At 34.7% G+C, this 19,544-nt stretch overlaps 1 protein-coding gene across 2 annotated transcripts in view; it reads left to right on the top strand.

Annotated features, from left to right (window-relative positions):
- The window catches only part of ATR (ATR serine/threonine kinase), a 114,589-nt gene that overhangs the window by 79,202 nt on the left and 15,843 nt on the right, over window positions 1-19,544 (top strand). For both annotated transcript variants that reach the window (XM_061167772.1, XM_061167771.1), the window contains exons 31-39: window positions 422-513; window positions 751-928; window positions 2,297-2,476; window positions 2,909-3,068; window positions 4,844-5,023; window positions 8,943-9,085; window positions 16,926-17,023; window positions 17,800-18,032; window positions 18,985-19,119. In XM_061167772.1, coding sequence (XP_061023755.1) covers window positions 422-513; window positions 751-928; window positions 2,297-2,476; window positions 2,909-3,068; window positions 4,844-5,023; window positions 8,943-9,085; window positions 16,926-17,023; window positions 17,800-18,032; window positions 18,985-19,119 — 1,399 coding nt within the window. The remainder of the gene's footprint in view (window positions 1-421; window positions 514-750; window positions 929-2,296; window positions 2,477-2,908; window positions 3,069-4,843; window positions 5,024-8,942; window positions 9,086-16,925; window positions 17,024-17,799; window positions 18,033-18,984; window positions 19,120-19,544) is intronic.

The following is a 19,544-nucleotide window of genomic DNA, read 5'->3' as shown; positions in this document are numbered from 1 at the left end:
CAAAAATGATATTTTTAAATGGCCCTATCAGAAGTAATTACTGAAAATAATCGAATTACTGAAATTGTAATTCAATTTCAATTGTAATTATTGAAAATTTCAATTGTAATTGCTGTAAAATACAATTTCAATTGTAATTATTGAACAAATATTTTTGGTGTGAAGTAATTAGCCTCCAACTAATAAAAAAATTAAATAAGCCTAAAAAAAAAAAATAAATAAAATAAAAAACAGAAAAAAAAAAAGAAAAAATATTTTTGGGGACTGGAAAGATTAAAATTGGGATTGTTGCAGATAGAAATTAATTATTTTATACTTAAGTACAAAATATAATAAATAGAGTATCTAAACCAATGAAAAGTCCGTAAATACCACCTTATATTTAAATAAATGTTTAATTGATATGGATTTCTTTTAATAGGTCTGAATGGACAGATGAATTAAACACATACAGGGTGGAAGCAGCTTGGAAATTGTCACAGTGGGATTTAGTAGAAAACTATTTGGCAGAAGGTACAATTACTTTTTAAAAAATAACCAGTTTTAATATGACATAAATATTCAGACCTAAGTAGTGAAGCAATATTTGTAATTAATCTGTCAGCTTTTCTTATGATTGCCTTGTTTAGTTCAAAGTGGAATGAAAGCATCTGTTCCAAATTTCTGTTGACTGTTTTACCAAATGAAATAAAGCTTGTTCTGGGACCAGCTATCATGGCAATCCTTGACTCTTTGTCAATTGTTTTTCAGATGGGAAATCTACAACATGGAGTGTCAGACTGGGACAGCTATTATTATCAGCTAAGAAAAAAGATATCACAGTTTTTTATGACACATTGAAACTAGTGAGAGCAGAGCAAATTGTGCCGCTTTCAGCTGCAAGCTTTGAAAGAGGCTCTTATCAACGTGGATATGAATATATTGTTAGGTATTTTGAGGTTTCCATTTTTATATTCCTGGTTTGCAGGTGTCATGTGACTGACTTGGAATTTTGTGCCTACTAAATAAGTGATAGTATGTTTGGTGTCATGCATAGCTACACAAAATGGCTCTTGCATTTTTTTAGCCTCACAATCACCCTATCTATAGTTTTTTTTTTAATGTATATCCTTTAAATTAGAAAGGCAATTATGAGACTGCTAAAAAACTGTAAAAGGATCTTACATTTATCCTGATATAGAGTCATAGTTTCTTTTCTTTATAGCCTAAATAACTAGACACCTACTCTGCCTGGCACATTGGTGTCAGTACTTTTGGTTCCTTTTCCTTTTTCTCATTTAGAAATGCATTTGACATTTCCCAGCTCAAATTTCCCCCCTTAAATATAGGCATTACATTACTCACAAGTAATATTGCCTTTTAGAGGTAAAGAAGGCAATGATGGAAAACATTTTAGGTCTGTTAATTTACCTGAAGAAAATGATAAAATATGTTATAACTGAACTGTAGGAATTGAAAAATAAGCATTTGCTTTTTTAGTCCAGAAAAATTTATTAAAATTTGTATCAGCCCCTTTGATAACAGCTTAATGAAACCAGAGATTGGACCACTGAGATTAATTTAGCTCTGTAGCTACTCAACTGTATGCTTGAATGCTGTCATAGAAATGGGAAGAAGCTGATATGAATGCATCACAAATGTTTCCATCAGCCTGAGGAAAAATAACAATTAAAATTGTATTCATTTCACAATTTTTTACTGGCATCTACCATACCAGGTCCTCTTACAATAGCACCAGCAATATACACAAATATTTATGTTGAGTTTTCCCAGGTAACTCAGTGGTAAAGAATCCTCTGCCAAGCAAGAGATGCAGGTCAGGGTCAGGAAGATCCCCTGTAGAACAAAATGGCAACCCACTCCAGTATTCTTGCCTGGGAAATCCCATGGACAGAGGAGTCTGGCAGGCTACAGTCCATGGGGTCTCAAAGAGTTGAATACAACTTAGCAACTAAACAACATTATCTTCTTTATATTTATACATTTGAATTTTATACATTCAAATGGCTTTCATACATTTGAATTTAGTTTTATATACCCTTCTCCAGTTTAACTAGGGTAATCTGGGAATCATACATAGCACTAAATATTCAAATCAACATAAATTGGTGTTTATACTCAATTTGAAATGTTATAAATGTTAGTGTTTATATATCAAGAATATATATCGGTTAAAGTTCTTCCAAAGAAAACTTCACATTCCATATTCTTCATGGTTAAAGTATATGCTTTATATGTCAGATTAATGTAACTAAATATATGACAAGATATTAATATAGGCTCTGTCTGTCTTCAGATTGCACATGTTGTGTGAGTTGGAGCATAGCATCAAGCCACTCTTTCACCAGTCTCCAGGTGACAGTGTTCAAGAAGATTCACTAAACTGGGTAGCCCGACTAGAAATGACCCAGAATTCCTACAGAGCGAAAGAGCCTATTCTGGCTCTCCGGAGAGCTTTATTAAGCCTCAACAAAAGGTTTTACACACTTTTTTTTTTTAATGTCAGTTATTGTGTATTTAGTATTATATTTTCATACTATTTGGAGTATTTGTCTTTCCTAATTTGTCTCTGAATCTGTTTTTTCTATTGTCAGTTTTGGCCAAGACTGCACTATATAGTTGAACCTAGAACTTAAAAATTACTTTTATGTGCTATATATCATATTTTTGGATATTAAAAACACTTGAGGGAGGTACAGGTATAAGTCAGTAGTAAAATCTTCATAGCCTTGTAATTGATAACAATGGAGAACTCTAAGAAAATTAAAATTAGTCTTTTAACAAATTAATCTTGATTCCTTTGAAAAGATACACTGAGAGGGTTCCATATTGGGAAGGGATAGTACAATTAAATTATTGAATATACTTAAAAATGCTCTTTTCCCTCTGTTTTGTCACATTTCATTAGACCAGATTATAGTGAAATGGTTGGAGAATGCTGGCTACAGAGTGCCAGAGTAGCTCGAAAGGCTGGTCACCACCAGACAGCCTATAATGCTCTCCTCAATGCTGGAGATTCACGACTCGCTGAACTATATGTGGAAAGAGCAAAGTGGCTGTGGTCCAAGGTAATGGCCAAGGGCACATCATCATATATATCTTCTGTTGTAGATTGGGTACTTCCTACAAAGTCCTGACAGAGATGATCCCTCATCTAAATTCAGAACCTTCCTTTTCTGTCACCTTTCTGCATCATTTATCTACCATCATTTGGAAGAAACTTCCTTCTGTACTGAAGTCCCAAATATTTTCCCATTTTAAGACTGAAAATGCAGTTCTTTCAGTTTTCATCTTGTCTTTCATTTTTTTCTTGAGGGAAATGACCAATTTTTACTTGGATTTTACCTTCTATATGTTTACATGAGTGCATGTAGTAGGTACTTAAAAAATATTTAAGTGAGCATAACCCTGTCCTTACTTACATTCTTGGCAGATAATTAGTTTTGTGTAGACTTGCCAGCATTGCTGTGAAAATTCACTTTTAATCTAGTCTGTCAGGAAGGGCTTAGCTTCAGAACAAAAATTCTCAGCAATCCTCAGATTAAAGCTACAGTTATAGGAAGGGGACTTTTTAAAATATCTAAACTCCTTGAAAAACTTGTGCCCCAGATTTAAATGGCTCTTCCTTACATCTCTTCATGCTTGCCACCAGTCTAGAATTAACAGAGGCATAGCTTATGGCAGGCAGAGCCTGCATTAGTCAGTATCTTATAATTTTCAGAACTAATGATGGTCCATGTGTATATTGTAGAACCTTAAACTCAGTATGCTCAAAATGCAATTCAGTATATAAAATTCAGTGTCTCTTTCCCCTCCCATATTCCCAATTCGTCTAAGTAGAGCTCTGGCACATCCTCTTATCTATGACAGAAATCTGGCCCTTCCTTCCCTCACTTTCTACATCTAATGGAAGACTAAATGTATCTTAAAAATATCTTTTGAATTCTTTCTCTCTTACTTTATCTTTACTATTTTCCTTCGTGCCCTTAGCATTTACAGCCTCTGACAATATTAACAGATTTTTTTTTTTTTTCTTGAGCTCTCACCACTTCTTGGTGTTCATTACTACAGTCTATCCTCTTTCTAAAGTGCACACGGCTCCCCCATTAAAATCCTTCAAAGTATTCTTTGCAGCTTTAGGGTTAAGTCAGAACTCTACTAAGTACACAAGGCTCTTTCTCATTGAGTCCACACTTCCTTTTTGGCTTCATTTGTCACTATCTCACAAACCTTTTAGTCTTCAGCTAAAACCAGACTACTTGCCTTCTCCCAATTAAAATCATTGTTCCTTCTACCAAGAAAGTCCTTCACTGAATTCTTTGCCAGGAAAATTACTGTTCGTTCTTTAAGATCTAATTCAGGTTTTCCTCATTTGATTATCCTGCCTGACCATAGCTCAACTCTATTTTCTTATATTTTTAGGTAGATTTAGCAGACAGTTCCATAATACCCATGTATATTCTTCTGTTAATTGCACTTGGCACATTGTGTTGTTGTTTTATAGTTTATTTCCTCACTTGACAATGAACTTTTTTAAGCTGGAGATTTTGACATATTTATGTTTATTTCTAACCATCTACTTATATCTTTAGTGCCCTATACTTTGATTGTAAAAAAAAAACAATTGAATAAATGAGTATAGGAGTTCTACATGAAATGAAGCAATAATTTCTTTTTAGGATTTTACTTTCATAGAAGGAAAATGCAAGATGAACATGAAATTACAAACAGATTTATACATACAATACCTAATGAACTGTAAATTCTAACAATATTATTTACTTTTCAGAATATGAAAATTTGTTCCTAAGTTAAAAATCTTTTATTGCCTTTTTTCTTTCAGGGTGATGTTCACCAGGCACTAATTGTTCTTCAAAAGGGTGTTGAGTTATGTTTTCCTGAAAATAAAACCCCACCTGAGGGTAAGAACATGTTAATCCATGGTCGAGCTACGCTACTAGTGGGCCGTTTTATGGAAGAAACAGCTAACTTTGAAAGCAATGCAATTATGAAAAAATATAAGGTAAGTGTATGTATAATGCAATTTCTCACTTTTTTGTTGTTTTTGAAAATAGAAAAGTTATTTTAAATTCCATATGGAAGAACATGTAGAAAAATAGCCAGGAAGCTTTTTTGACTTTTTAGTGAGTATGTAATGTAAATATATAGTTGGAGGAATTATCACAAAATAAATATACTCATGAAACCACCACTCATGTCATGAAGTAGAGTATTAGCACTACTCAACTTACCCTTTCACCCTCCTCCCCAAAGTTAACCATATCCTAGCCTGAAAATTTTTGAACACAATGAATACCTTCCTTACTAGAAAGTAAGACTTACATAGATGGTGTTACAAAAGGGATACTTCTCAGTAACCCATGGGTCAAAGAAAAAACTACAATAGAAATTTAAAAATACTTTGAACTGAATGGTCATAAAAATAAGACATAGCAAAACTTGGATTCAGCTAAAGCCATTCTTAAAGAGAATTTGAAATTTTATTTACATATGTTAGAAGAAAATAAAAGCTCAAAATTAGTGAGCTGAGAATCAATTTCAAGGCGTTAGAAAAGGAATAGGAAAAAAAAAAAAAAGCCCTAAAAACTTAGAATATAAAAGATAAAGAATAATAAAATAAGACAGATGGCTAGAATTGTGAGGCAGGCTACCTGAGAAAAAGGAGTTAAATGAAAAGTTCTAGATTCTTTGACTAAATACCAATATACATACATATAACTAAAACTGTATGTAAAGTCCAGATGGAAACAGCTGCTAAGGCAGGAATAATCATGAGGAAACTATAAGAAAAACAATTTTCAGAAGGCAAGTAGGCCCATTGATATAAATCAACAGTGTCAGTCTTTTGGGACACAGAGCAGGGTAGAAAATAATTAAGTGTGACAACTATAGTTTGGAAGGGCAAACAACCGAGAATAACCAGCATGTGTTTTTAAGACTTATTATAAAGGTATAGAATTCCAAGTGATGTTGTGTTCACATAGGTTAGACAACCAGTAGGACAGTAGAGAGAACTCAGAAATGTATTCTTGATGATATTAGAGAATTGTGAGAAATACTCTTTGCAATAAATGCTGTTGTGTCATTTGGATATCTTATGTGGGAGAAATCAAACTTTATGTCTTCTTTATAACATAAAAATAAACTTCAAGGAGATTATAGATCTAAATGTAAAAGGCAAAATAATAAATTTCCCAAAATAGAACATAGGAGAGTATCTTCAAACCTAGAGGTAGCTCAGGACATCTTAAACAGACCAAAAGCAACAACCATAAAAGGAAACAATTAATAAATTTGACTAAATTAAAAGTATTAATTTCTGTTTATGGAAAGGTATCATTAAGAAGATAAATGCAAGAGTGAGGGGAGGTGGGTGGAGGGGGAATAGATGAAGGGGATTAAGAGGTACAAACCTTCAGTTATAATAAATAAGTCATGAAGATATACAGCGTAAGGAATATGGTCAAAAATATTGTAATAATTTTGTATGGGGACAGATGGTTACTAGACTTATAGTGATCATTTCATAGTATATGCAAATGTCAAATCACTGTGTAGTACACCTGAAACTAACATAATATTATACATCAACTGTATTTCAATTTAAAATAAATATATATTTATTAATAATTATGAATACTTTATTTATTTTGGCCATGCTGGGTCTTCATTGCTGTGTGGGCTTTTCTCTAGGTACAGCAAGCAGGGGCTACTCTCTAGTGGCAGTGTGCAGGCTTCTCATTGCAGTGGCTTCTCTTGTTGCAGAGCACAGGCTCTAGGGCACGTGGGCTTCAGTAATTGTGACATGTGGGCTCAGTAGTTGCAGCTCTTGGGCTCTAGAGCAGAGGCTCAGTAATTGTGGCACATGGGCTTAGTTGCTCCACAACATGTGGGATCTTCCCAAATCAGAGATCAAACCAGTATCTCTTAGCAGGCTGATTCTTTACCACTGAACCACCAGGAAAGCCCCCAATATAAATATTTTTTAAAGAATGTAAAGACAAGCTGTAGATTACAAGATATTTTCCAATATATAAATGACAAGAGACTCATATCCAGAATATAATAAGAACTCTTAAAAGGCAATAAAAATACAGATAGCTCAATTTTAATATTGAATAGAAAACTTCACGGAAGTAAATATATAAATGACCCCACCAAAAAAAAAAAAAAATGTTAATTGAGTAGATAAGAATAGATGTAAATTTAAAAAGTATTATGATAAAACTAATAAAATATTGTAAATCAACTGTAGTTCAGTTTTAAAGGTATTATGACCTAACACTATATACCTACAAGAATGGTTAAAATTTAAAAGATTGATATTTTAAAGGGTTAGAAAGACTGTGGAGCATTTAGATGCTCATACAGTGCTGCTGGACGTATAAATTGTCAGTCATTTTGGAAAACAGCTTGATGTTTTCTCCTAAAGGGGATAACACTATGATAGCCACTTTACCAATGCTCAACATGTCTGCATATGACATATACAAAGAAATAAAAATGTTTGTACCAACATTATTTGTAGATTTTAAACTGGAAGTAAAAATGTCATTCAGTTATAGAATAGATAAACAAATTATAACATATTCCTTTAATGGAATACTGTATGTATAGCAATTGTTGTTGTTCAGTTACTCAGTTGTGCATTTCGGGAGACCTGGGTTTGATCCCTGGTTTGGGAAGATCCCCTGGAGAAGGGAATGGCAACCCCCTCCAGTATTCTTGCCTGGAAAATTCCTTAGACAGAGGAGCCTGGCAGGCTACAGTCCATGGTGTCGCAAGGAGTTGGACACGACTGAGTAACACTGTCACACTTTTCATGACTAGATGGTAAAAGCACACTGGAATCCTTGTCCCTGTGGCCAGTTTTAGGCACATGAATCCAGCATCTCTGTTCCATCCATCTAGTCCTGTCATTCTCTCCTCTGTCCACAAGCAGGTTTGTATCTGGAAGGTTTTAGGATTAAATTAAGAGAAAATTTAAGATCTTATTTAAAGGTTCCTGGCCTAAACCATGTTTTTGAATTAAGAGCACAGCTTTATTTATTTATTTTTTTAATTTTTACTCAGCTATTCTATGTATTTTTCATCACATTTTAAATAATATCATTGAAAAATTAATAAATCACACAAATATACAAATATAAAGGAAAAGGAGAGGAAATGACAAAGGCAATTCAGAAGGAGTGGCCAGAAAGGTAGGAGAAAACTTGGAAGGTTGTGGCCTCACAAAAGCAAAAGGAAGAAAGGGATTCAAAGGAGAAATGGCATAGCCAACAGCAGGATGCTGAAGAGAGCTCACATGAGTTCAGAATCGGAAAGTATCTGTTTAAGTTGCTGCTTTAGTGGAGTGGTGTTGACTGAAGGTGAAAAGAAACAGTTTGAGGAATGAATGTGAGATGGAGAATTCTTTTTAGAAGCCTGGTTATGAAGTAGTTGAGAAGAGGGGAGCAATAACTTATGAGAGATCTTAGAGAAAAATAAGATATGTGGTTTTTTTAACCATATCTGTTTGCTTTTAAAGTCCTGTCCTCTTCAGAGATTTGATATTACTTCTTTCTCTGAGGTTTTTTTAAAAACAATAAAAATAAACATGTGCACATACATATGAAATACTTTAATCCATCTGAAAATTATTCTGATGTATTATATAGAGTGCCAGTGGAGTTTTTTCCCCCCTACATAGCTAATTATCATGACATGTTGGTCAGTGGGCAACCCATCAGAACATCAGCCATCCTGAGAAGAGCTTTGTAAGAAAGTAGCTCTTATTTACACCAAAGTGTCAGTCTGCCTTTGACTTTACCCTGACTAGATGTGGGTTTCATACTTTTGATCCCTAATTATCTATTGATGCTTTACTTTACCAGCATAATGGGGGATTTTCTTAACTGAGTATTCTGTGTTCTCTTCTATAGGATGTGACCTTGTTTCTGCCAGAGTGGGAGGATGGACATTTCTACCTTGCCAAGTACTATGACAAGTTGATGCCCATGGTCACAGATAACAAGATGGAAAAGCAGGGTGATCTCATTCGATATATACTTCTTCACTTCGGAAGGTGAGAGTAAGAACTGCATATTTGCTGATTAAACAGATCAGGATGGTTCTGTTGATACTGAACTGTTATCACAGATCTTTGCATACGTAGGATGTTTTTTGCTTTACCATTGGTTCAGACTATCACTTTAGATGAGATGTAAGTTTTTTCTTTATACAATTTTTTCCCTTCCCTTTAAATAACAACTATTTTAATGGAGTAAGTAATATATTCATGTGTTTTTAAAGTTCAGTAGTACCAAGAACATACAATGAAAATTGTGTCCTTCCCACTCTGGACCCTCATCCTCTGAGTCTCCTTCCCTAGAATTTTAGAAGACCCTAATTCTAATGTATTTAATGGTTGTATTTAATTGCAGTGAAATGTCTCCTTCCAGACCATTCTGCTAAGAAGTAGTACATATAAAAGTGGTTCTTACATTGTGCGTGCTAAGTCATGTGAGTCATGTTTGACTCTTTGCAACCCTATGGACTGTAGCCTGCCAGGCTCCCCTGTCCATGGGATTCTCCACTAGAATACTGGAGTGGGTTGACGTGCCCTCTTCCAGGGTATCTTGCCGACCCAGGAATAGAACTCACATCTCTTATGTCTCCTAAATTGGCGGGCAGGTTCTTTACCACTAGTGCCACTTGGGAAGCCCAGTTCTGACACTAGACTTGTAGAAAGAGCTTATCTTTAAACTAGATAACAGGTAAAATGTAACTGAATTTCATATATTAGTGTATTATAGTCATAGAGTATATTATCTCATGCCTACAGTTTATATTGTTACAAATTGTTAATTCCTGAGAAGTAATAATAACATTCTACTCATTCTTCTTATCATACTCATGTACCATTGCTTTACCTTGAAAAGTAACTTACTTCAGAGCAATAAATCTACATAAAGTTACCTATTATTTGGTATTTTGGCTTCTCAATTCAGTATTTTTAGGAATTAAGGCAGTGTTTGTTTATTCATTGTCAGTGTTAAGATTGTAAGATTTGGCCAAGCCTTTCTTCCCAAAATGGAATTCAGAGGGGTTTTTGTTCTTGCTGTTTGTTTTTTTGTTTGTTTATTTTTTGGCCCTACTGCATGGCTTGTGGGATCTCAGTTCCCCAACCAGGGATTAAACAAGGGCCACAGCAATCCTGAAAAGCCTGGAATCCTAACCACTAAGCCTACCAGGGAACTCCTTGGAATTCAAGTTTTATAAAATCCAAACCTAATTTATCATTGATTACTAATAGCTTGTTATTGAGGAAGAATTTCTGGCATATTGGCATTTTGAAATGGAAGCATAAGCAGGGCATAGTTATTAAATGCATTTTTCTTTTCTAAAATAAGTAATGCCTTTCATTTGCTCTTTAGTTTTGACATGTACCATGTGATTGATATACAGAATTTATTTAACACATTTCTTCTAAAACAACGAGTTATTTAGAGTCCTTGACTGCTTAAAACTATTAGGTAATGTGAGATTTTTAAAAGTACAGTTTAAAAAGCAGGGCTAAAAAAATGTAAGACTATTTTAGAACATATTTTATCCATAGTAGTTAAAATAAAACATTTGTGTGTTTAAAGGTGTAAATAAACTCATCTATTGATGCTTATCCCGAGTGACTGACTTACTATGTTATTACTAATATCATTAGTGTTTTCCCTCAAGGAGCTACAGTCCAACTGGATAAAGAAAGATTAGCACACAAAATGTTTAACTAATGGTACATAGTAGAATGTGATCGAATATCAAAATAAATGGTAGAGATATTAGAAATATCTTCTTGATATTAGCAAGATACCAAAAATGAGCCAAACAAGTCCAGGAGCCATGGATTTGGGGCAAATCTGAAGTAAAAAAACTGAAGCCTCTGGTGTCATGATATCAAAAGTAATATAGCTCTTTGCACTGAATTGCTGCAGAAGTTTGTTAGGCCTCATGAAGAAGGTAGGATTTAAGACGTAATTAAACGAAAAAGCAGAGACATTACTTTGCCAACAAAGGTCCATCTGGTCAAAGCTATGGTTTTTCCAATAGCCATGTATGGATGTGAGAGTTGGACTATAAAGAAAGCTGAGCGCAGAAGAAACGATGCTTTTTTTTTTTTTCATTTTTTTTTTTATTAGTTGGAGGCTAATTACTTTACAATATTGTAGTGGTTTTTGCCATACATTGACATGAATCAGCCATGGATTTACATGTGTTCCCCATCCTGATCCCCCCTCCCACCTCCCTCCCCACTCCATCCCTCTGGGTCATCCGAGTGCACCAGCCCCGAGCACTTGTCTCTTGCATCCAACCTGGACTGGCAATCTGTTTCACACTTGATAATATACATGTTTTGATGCTGTTCTCTCAGATCATCCCACCCTTGCCTTCTCCCATAGAGTCCAAAAGTCTGTTCTATACATCTGTGTCTCTTTCTGTCTTGCATACAGGGTTATGGTTACCATCTTTTAAAATTCCATATATATGTGTTAGTATACTGTATTGGTGTTTATCTTTCTGGCTTACTTCACTCTGTATAATGGGCTCCAGTTTCATGCATCCCATTAGAACTGATTCAAATGTATTCTTTTTAATGGCTGAGTAATATTCCATGGTGTATATGTACCACAGCTTCCTTAAGCATTCGTCTGCTGATGGGCATCTAGGTTGCTTCCATGTCCTGGCTATTATAAACAGTGCTGCGATGAACATTGGGGTGCATGTGTCTCTTTCAGATCTGGTTTCCTCGGTGTGTATGCCCAAGAGTGGGATTGCTGGGTCATATGGCAGTTCTATTTCCAGTTTTTTAAGAAATCTCCACACTGTTCTCCATGGTGGCTGTACTAGTTTGCATTCCCACCAACAGTGTAAGAGGGTTCCCTTTTCTCCACACCCTCTCCAGCATTTATTGTTTATAGACTTTTTGATAGCAGCCATTCTGACTGGCGTGGGATGGTACCTCATTGTGGTTTTGATTGGCATTTCTCTGATAATGAGTGATGTTGAGCATCTTTTCATGTGTTTGTTAGCCATCTGTATGTCTTCTTTGGAGAAGTGTCTGTTTAGTTCTTTGGCCCATTTTTTGATTGGGTCACTTATTTTTCTGGAATTGAGCTGCATGAACTGCTTGTATATTTTTGAGATCAATTCTTTGTCAGTTGCTTAATTTGCTATTATTTTCTCCCATTCTGAAGGCTGCCTTTTCACCTTGCTTATAGTTTCCTTCGTTGTGCAAAAGCTTTTAAGTTTCATTAGGTCCCATTTGTTAATTTTTGCTTTTATTGCCATTATTCTGGGAGGTGGGTCATAGAGGATCCTGCTATGATTTACATCAGAGAGTGTTTTGCCTATGTTTTCCTCTAGGAGTTTTATAGTTTCTGGTCTTACATTTAGATCTTTAATCCATTTTGAGTTTATTTTTGTGTATAGTGTTAGAAAGTGTTCTAGTTTGATTCTTTTACAAGTAGTTAACCAGTTTTCCCAGCACCATTTGTTAAAGAGATTGTTTTTTCTCTATTGTATATTCTCGCCTCCTCTGTCAAAGATAAAGTGTCCATAGGTGTGTGGACTTATCTCTGGGCTTTCTATTTTGCTCCATTGATCTATGTTTCTGTCTTTGTGCCAGTACCATACTGTCTTGATGACTGCAGCTTTGTAGTATAGCCTGAAGTCAGGCAGGTTGATTCCTCCAGTTCCATTCTTCTTTCTAAAGATTGCTTTGGCTATTCGAGGTTTTTTGTATTTCCATGCAAATTGTGAAATTGTTTTCTGAAAAATACCATTGGTAGCTTGATAGGGATTGCACTGAATCTATAGATTGCTTTGGATAGTATACTCATTTTCACTATATTGATTCTTCCAATCCATGAACATGGTATATTTCTCCATCTATTTCACAATAGGTTTTTAAACACACACTCTGTTGTAGCATAGCAGTTAAAGGGGGAAAATAGTTGAAAAAACAACTATAGTTACTTCAATTCAGTGACAAATTCACAACATAAAAGGGATAATTTGAAACAACAAAAAATACAAAAGGGAAAGAGGAAAAGGACAGATCCTATGTAGTTAAATGAAGATAAGATCCTACCAGCAGATCCTATCTATGAGAGGTTTCATACAGATTCCATGAGAACCACAAAATATAAATCTAGAGTAGAAGCATGAAACATAAAAAAGGAGGAAACTATGAAAGACAGAAAACCTCTAAACCAAAATGGCAGACATCACATAAGGAAAAAAAAAAAAATAGAGATCTAGAACAACCAGAAAACGAAAGCTAAAATGACAGTACTAAGTCCTCATCTATCACCAAAAATGTAAATGGATTGAATTCACCAACCAAAAGCCACAAAGTGGTTGGATGGATTAAAAAAACAAGACCCAATGATATGCTGCCTCTAGATCAGCTCTGAAGACAAACATAAGCTCAAATTGAAGGAATGGAAGATGATAGTACAAGCAAATGGAAATTGACAGCAGCACAATAACAACAGGGGATTTTAACATCTCACTTGCATCAATGTATAAATCATCTATAGAGAAATTCAACAAGGCAACAGCAGAAGAAGGTGGATTTGATAGATCTGTACAGAACATCCAAATGCAGCAGAATACATATTCTTCTCAAGTGCACATGGAACGTTCTCAAGGACAGGCCATATCTTGAGCCACAGAACAAGCTCAGTAAATTTAAGAAGATTAAAATCATATCAAGTATCTATCCCAAAGGTATGGTATGAAACTGGAAATAACTACAAGAAGAAAGGTGAAAAAATGGCAGGTATATGGAGACTGAACAGCATGCTACTGAACAACTATTAGGTCAACAAATCAAAGAAGAATTTAATTAAATTTAAATTTAATTTAAAATTACCTGAAGAAAAATGAAAATATGGTATACCAAAAATATATGGGATGCAACAAAAGCAGTACTAAGAGGGAAATTTATAGCAGTACAGGCCTACCTTAAGAAACAAGAAAAATCTCAATCTAACCTTACAACCTAAAGGAACTAGAAAAAGAAGAACAAACAATGCCCAAAGTTCATAGAAGGAAGAAAATAATATCAGAGTGGAAATTATTAAATGAAATAGAGGCTAAAAAGACAGTAGAAAAGGTCAGTGAAAATAAAAGCTGGTTCTCTGAAAAGGTAAAGAAAATTGACCAACCATTATCTAGACTCACCAAGAAAAAAAGAGAGAAGCCTCTGCAAAATTAGAAATAAGAGAGGAGAAATAGCAACAGATATCACAGAAATACAAATGATTATAAGAGAATATTATGGACAGCTGTTTGAACAAATTGGATGACCTAGAAGAAATGGACAAATTCTTAGAACCATATATACCCTTCCAAGACTGAATGATGAAGAAACAGGAGCAGACAGCTTCACAGGTCCATTCTACCAAACATTCAAAGAAGATTTAACACTATCCCTTTCAAATTCTTCACAAAAATTGAAGAGGAAGAAACACTGTTTATGAGGCCAACATCACTCTGATACCAAAATCAGACAAAGACAACACACAAAAATGAAAATTACAGGCTATTATCTCTAATGAACATAGACACCAAAATCCTCAATAAAATAACTAGCAAATCAGCTGCTATAATTCATTAAAAGGATTAAACACGTGATCAAGTGGGATTTATTCCAAGGATGCAGGAATGATTCAACATCCACAAATCAATTAACTTGGTACATCACATTAATAAAATGAAGGGTAAAAACCATATGATCCTCTCAATAGATGTAGAGAAAAACATTTGAGAAGATTCAATACCCATTTATAAAAAGTCTCAATAAAGTGGTTATAGTAGAAACATACCTCAACATAGTAGAGGCCATATACATCAAACCCACAGCTAACATTATAGTCAACCATGCTATTGCACACTTAGTAGACTATACAGTATAGTGTAAACGTGACTTTTATATGCACTGAGAGACCAAAAAATGTGTGACTCACTCTACTATGACATTTAATTTGTCACAGTGGTCTGGTACCAAACATGAAATATTTCTGAGATACGCAGAGGAACCAGCGATCAAATTGCCAACATCCGTTGGCTCATAGGAAAAGCAAAAGAGTTCCAGAAAAACACCTACTTCTGCTTTATTGACTACACCAAAGCCTTTGACTATGTGGATCACAGTAAACTGTGGAAAATTCTTCAAGAGATGGGAATAGCAGACCACCTGACCTGCCTCCTGAGAAATCTGTATGCAAGTCAAGAAGCAACAGTTAGAACTGGACATGGAACAACAGACTGATTCCAAATTGGGAAAAGAGTACTTCAAGGCTGTATATTGTCACCCTGCTTATTTAACTTATATGCAGAGTACATCATGCAAAATGCCAGGCTGGGTGAAGCATGAGCTGGAATCAAGATTGCCAGGAGAAATATCAGTAACCTCAGATATGCAGATGACAACCACCCTTATGGCAGAAAGCGAAGAAGAACTAAGGAGCCTCTTGATGAAAGTGAAAGAGGAGAGTGAAAAAGCCGGCTTAAAACTCAACATTCAGAAAACTAAGATCATGGCATGTGGTCCCATCACTTCATGGCAAATAGATGGGGAAACACTGGAAACAGTGAGAGACTTTATTTTCTTGGGCTCCAAAATCACTGCACATGGTGACTGCAGCCATTAAATTAAAAGTCGCTTGCTCCTCAGAAGAAAAGCTATGACCAACCTAGACAGCATGTTGAAAAGCAGAGACCTTACTTTGCTGACAGAGGTCCATCTAGTCAAAGCTATAGTTTTTCCAGTGGTCATGTATGGGTGTGAGAGTTGGACCATATGGAAAGCTGAGCACTGAAGAACTGATGCTTTTGAACTGTGGTGTTAGAGAAGACTCTTGAGAGTCCCTTGGACTTCAAGGAGATCCAACCAGTCAATCCTAAAGGAAGACAATCATGTTCGTTGGAAGGACGAAGCTGAAGCTCCAGTACTTTGGCCAGTGAATACTTTGGTCAGTGAAGAACTCACTCATTGGAAAAGACCCTGATGATGGGAAAGATTGAAGGCAGGAAGAGACAGGGATGACAAAGGATGAGATGGTTGGATGGCATCACTGACTCAATGGACCTAAGTTTGAGCAAGCTCCAGGAGTTGGTGATGGACACGGAAGCCTGGCATGCTGCAGTTCATGGGGTCACAAAGAGTTGGACACGACTGAGCGACTGAACTGAACTGATGCCTGTATTAACTTTTCACAGATTTGGCAGAGAGACAGGGTTGCATGGTTTGCTGAGAGGATGGTGAGGAAATCAGACTTGATAGAAGATGTATGCTGGTGAATAGTGAGAGACTAAGACTGCAAAGTTTTAGAGAGAAAAGGTTGTATATATTTGAATCCTCAGCAGAGTCATTCATATAGTCTTATATATAGTTAATTGATTCCTGTTTTTGAAGAGGAGGAAGTATAATAAAGCTAGAATTTCAGGAATGTTAGTCTGGAATTTATTGAAAGGAAGAAATGTCGAATTAGGAAGACGAAGTTACTCTGGTTTCCCAGAAATGAAGTGATTAGGCCTAACCTACGCTTATGGCCATGGAATACAAATAAAGGTACAAATCCCAAGGACAATTTGAAACAAGTATTGACAGGACTTTGACTTGGTCAATACCTGAGTTATTTTTGGTCCCTGTAATGTAGAACTTAGTGAGGAAGTTATAAAGGAAAAAATGGGAAGAGATGAGTCAAATGGGAAGAGAGGAAAAATACTGATACTACAATTATGGGCAAAAATTATTTTCCTTAATATAAAAAGTATATTCCTTAAGTGGTAGAGTCTTTAAATTTTAATTCATATGATATAAAAATTAATACTATGTTAATACCTTTTCTATATAATTGCAGATCTTTACAGTATGGAAATCAGTTCATATATCAATCAATGCCACGAATGTTATCATTATGGCTTGATTTTGGTGCTAAGGCATATGAATGGGAAAAAGGTATGATTTTTTTGATAAAAAATTTTAAGGGACTGAGAAGAATTATAATTTACATGTGAGCAAGAAATCAAGTGTTAAAAAAGAGGAGAAAGACTAAACAAAGACTTTTTAAAGTTGTTGCAGTTGCAAAGCCTTGCTCATTCCTTGGTCAACCTAATACATATTGAAAAATACTAGTTTAAGCCAAATAGTTGACCTTAAAAATTACTATGGCTTGTGGCTTGTTCTCTTTGCTTCTAGTGAAAATTAACGGGCCTTGAGTTTTTCAGTGGAAAATATTTTCAGTGGAAAAAATATTTCAGTTAAATATTTTTTCCTGCTGCTGCTGCTGCTAAGTCACTTCAGTCGTGTCTGATTCTGTGCGAACCCATAGACGGCAACCCACCAGGCTCCCCCATCCCTGGGATTCTCCAAGCAAGAACACTGGAGTGGGTTGCCATTTCTTTCTCCAGTGCGTGAAAGTGAAAAGTGAAAGTGAAGTTGCTTAGTCATGTCCAACTCTTAGCGACCCCATGGACTGCAGCCTACCAGGCTCCTCCGTCCATGGGATTTTCCAGGCAAGAGTACTGGAGTGGGTTGCCATTGTTTCCTACAAGGACAGAAAAATTATCTTTTCACAAATTGGCAAGTTTTATAGCTTTGGACTTGGGAATAACATATATCTTAAATCTGTTTTTAAAGCAAAATTGTTTTCTGTGAAACTGAGACACTGTTTTGGGGTTTTTTGTGGGTTTTTTTGCTGGTATTTTTAACTTTGATTTTTTTTTTTTTTCCAGCTGGCCGCTCTGATCGTGTACAAATGAGAAATGATTTAGTTAAAATAAACAAAGTTATCACAGAGCACACAAATCAGTTAGCTCCATATCAGTTTTTGACTGCCTTTTCACAGTTGATCTCCCGAATTTGTCATTCTCATGATGAAGTTTTTGTTGTCTTGATGGAAATTATAGCCAAAGTGCTTCTGGCCTATCCTCAGCAAGCAATGTGGATGATGACAGCTGTGTCAAAGGTGATATATTAAACACAAAGCCATTGTCTTTTTCCATTTTATGTGGCATTGATTATTTAATACTGATACATGTCCAGGGTGTTTCTCTTATATTAGATTTGTAGCAAGAAATACATTTTAAGTATTTTTAAAAAGAAATTGTAGCACTATTTCTCATTGTAAAATTCAGAAATATATATCAAATTAAGTAAATAGTGTGTTTAAGATCAAAGGATTTATCATGCATTTTCTTTATGAAAATATAGTAAACTGTTAGTGCTTGGTGTAAAATGGTAACCAGTTTTTTTTTCAAGTTTTTTTAAATTAAAAATTACTAGAAAGTTTTTAGTGCATTATTAATAGGAATGTACAAGTTGGTAAATATATTTAATTAGTGTATTAGGAGATTTAGAATATATACAGATATAAAAAAGATAATTAAAATTCACTGTTTATATCATTAATATTTTGATGTATTTTTGTATTTTGATTATCTCTGCATATTTTAGCACTAAATTTGGATTACATAGGTACATGATTTCATATTTTTCACTTAAGACTGTTACCATAATCATGTTCCCATGTAATTAAATATTCCTTTGAAGACACAATTTTTTTAATTTTGTAAAATTCTATAATGGTTACCCATCTATGTTCAACTCTTATGGATTATTAAGGTTGTTCACTTTCTTTGCTGTTACAAAACATCTGGACACACCTGTATTTATTCTCATTTCTGATTACTTCTTCAGGGTAGATCCTAAGAGGAGGATTCATCAGGTCACAGGAGCAGCATTTCTGTGGCTGTTGATAGTATTGCCAAATTGACTTCTAGGAAATTTGTATCACTGTAAACTTTCATCATGTTTATTGTTTAAGCTGATTTTTGTCAACCAAAGTTTTGTTATCTTAACAAAAAAGATTTTGTTATCTCTTAAAAATCTTTTAACAATTGAACTTTTTTTTATGACAGTCTTCTTATCCCATGCGTGTAAACAGATGCAAGGAAATCCTAAATAAAGCTATTCAAATGAAAAAATCCTTAGAAAAGTTTGTTGGAGATGCAACTCGCCTAACAGATAAACTTCTAGAACTGTGCAACAAATCGGTACTATCATAAATTTTACTACTTATAAATCAAGTTGGGTGACTTTATACAAAACTTCCATATGATTTTAGTGGGTTTTATTTTGATTAGTTAAATTCAAATTCTCACATCTTAGTATACACATACATCAAAAGTTATCAAACCATGTACTTTAAATATGTGCAGTTTACCTTAATGAAACTGTTTTTTTAATTTCTAACTTATACCCTCTCTCAAATATTCTCTAAATTTCTAAAAGTTCTTAATATAAATTCTTCTGAGAGTGAATTATCTGTATTTATTAGAAATTTTTTAAAGTGGCAGATATGAAATATAAGTATATAAAATATCCAGAGTTCTCTCTCTGTTTTCTGTCATATCTTCAAACTTTCAAAATTCATATACAGTAATGTACACATGCAAGAGGAAAGTTTTGAGTTTCATTC

Source organism: Dama dama, chromosome 19, assembly GCF_033118175.1.
Source record: "Dama dama isolate Ldn47 chromosome 19, ASM3311817v1, whole genome shotgun sequence".
Taxonomy (NCBI): Eukaryota; Metazoa; Chordata; class Mammalia; order Artiodactyla; family Cervidae; genus Dama; species Dama dama.
Note: the sequence above shows the minus strand (reverse complement) of the source record. Positions and strands in the feature narration are given on the sequence as shown.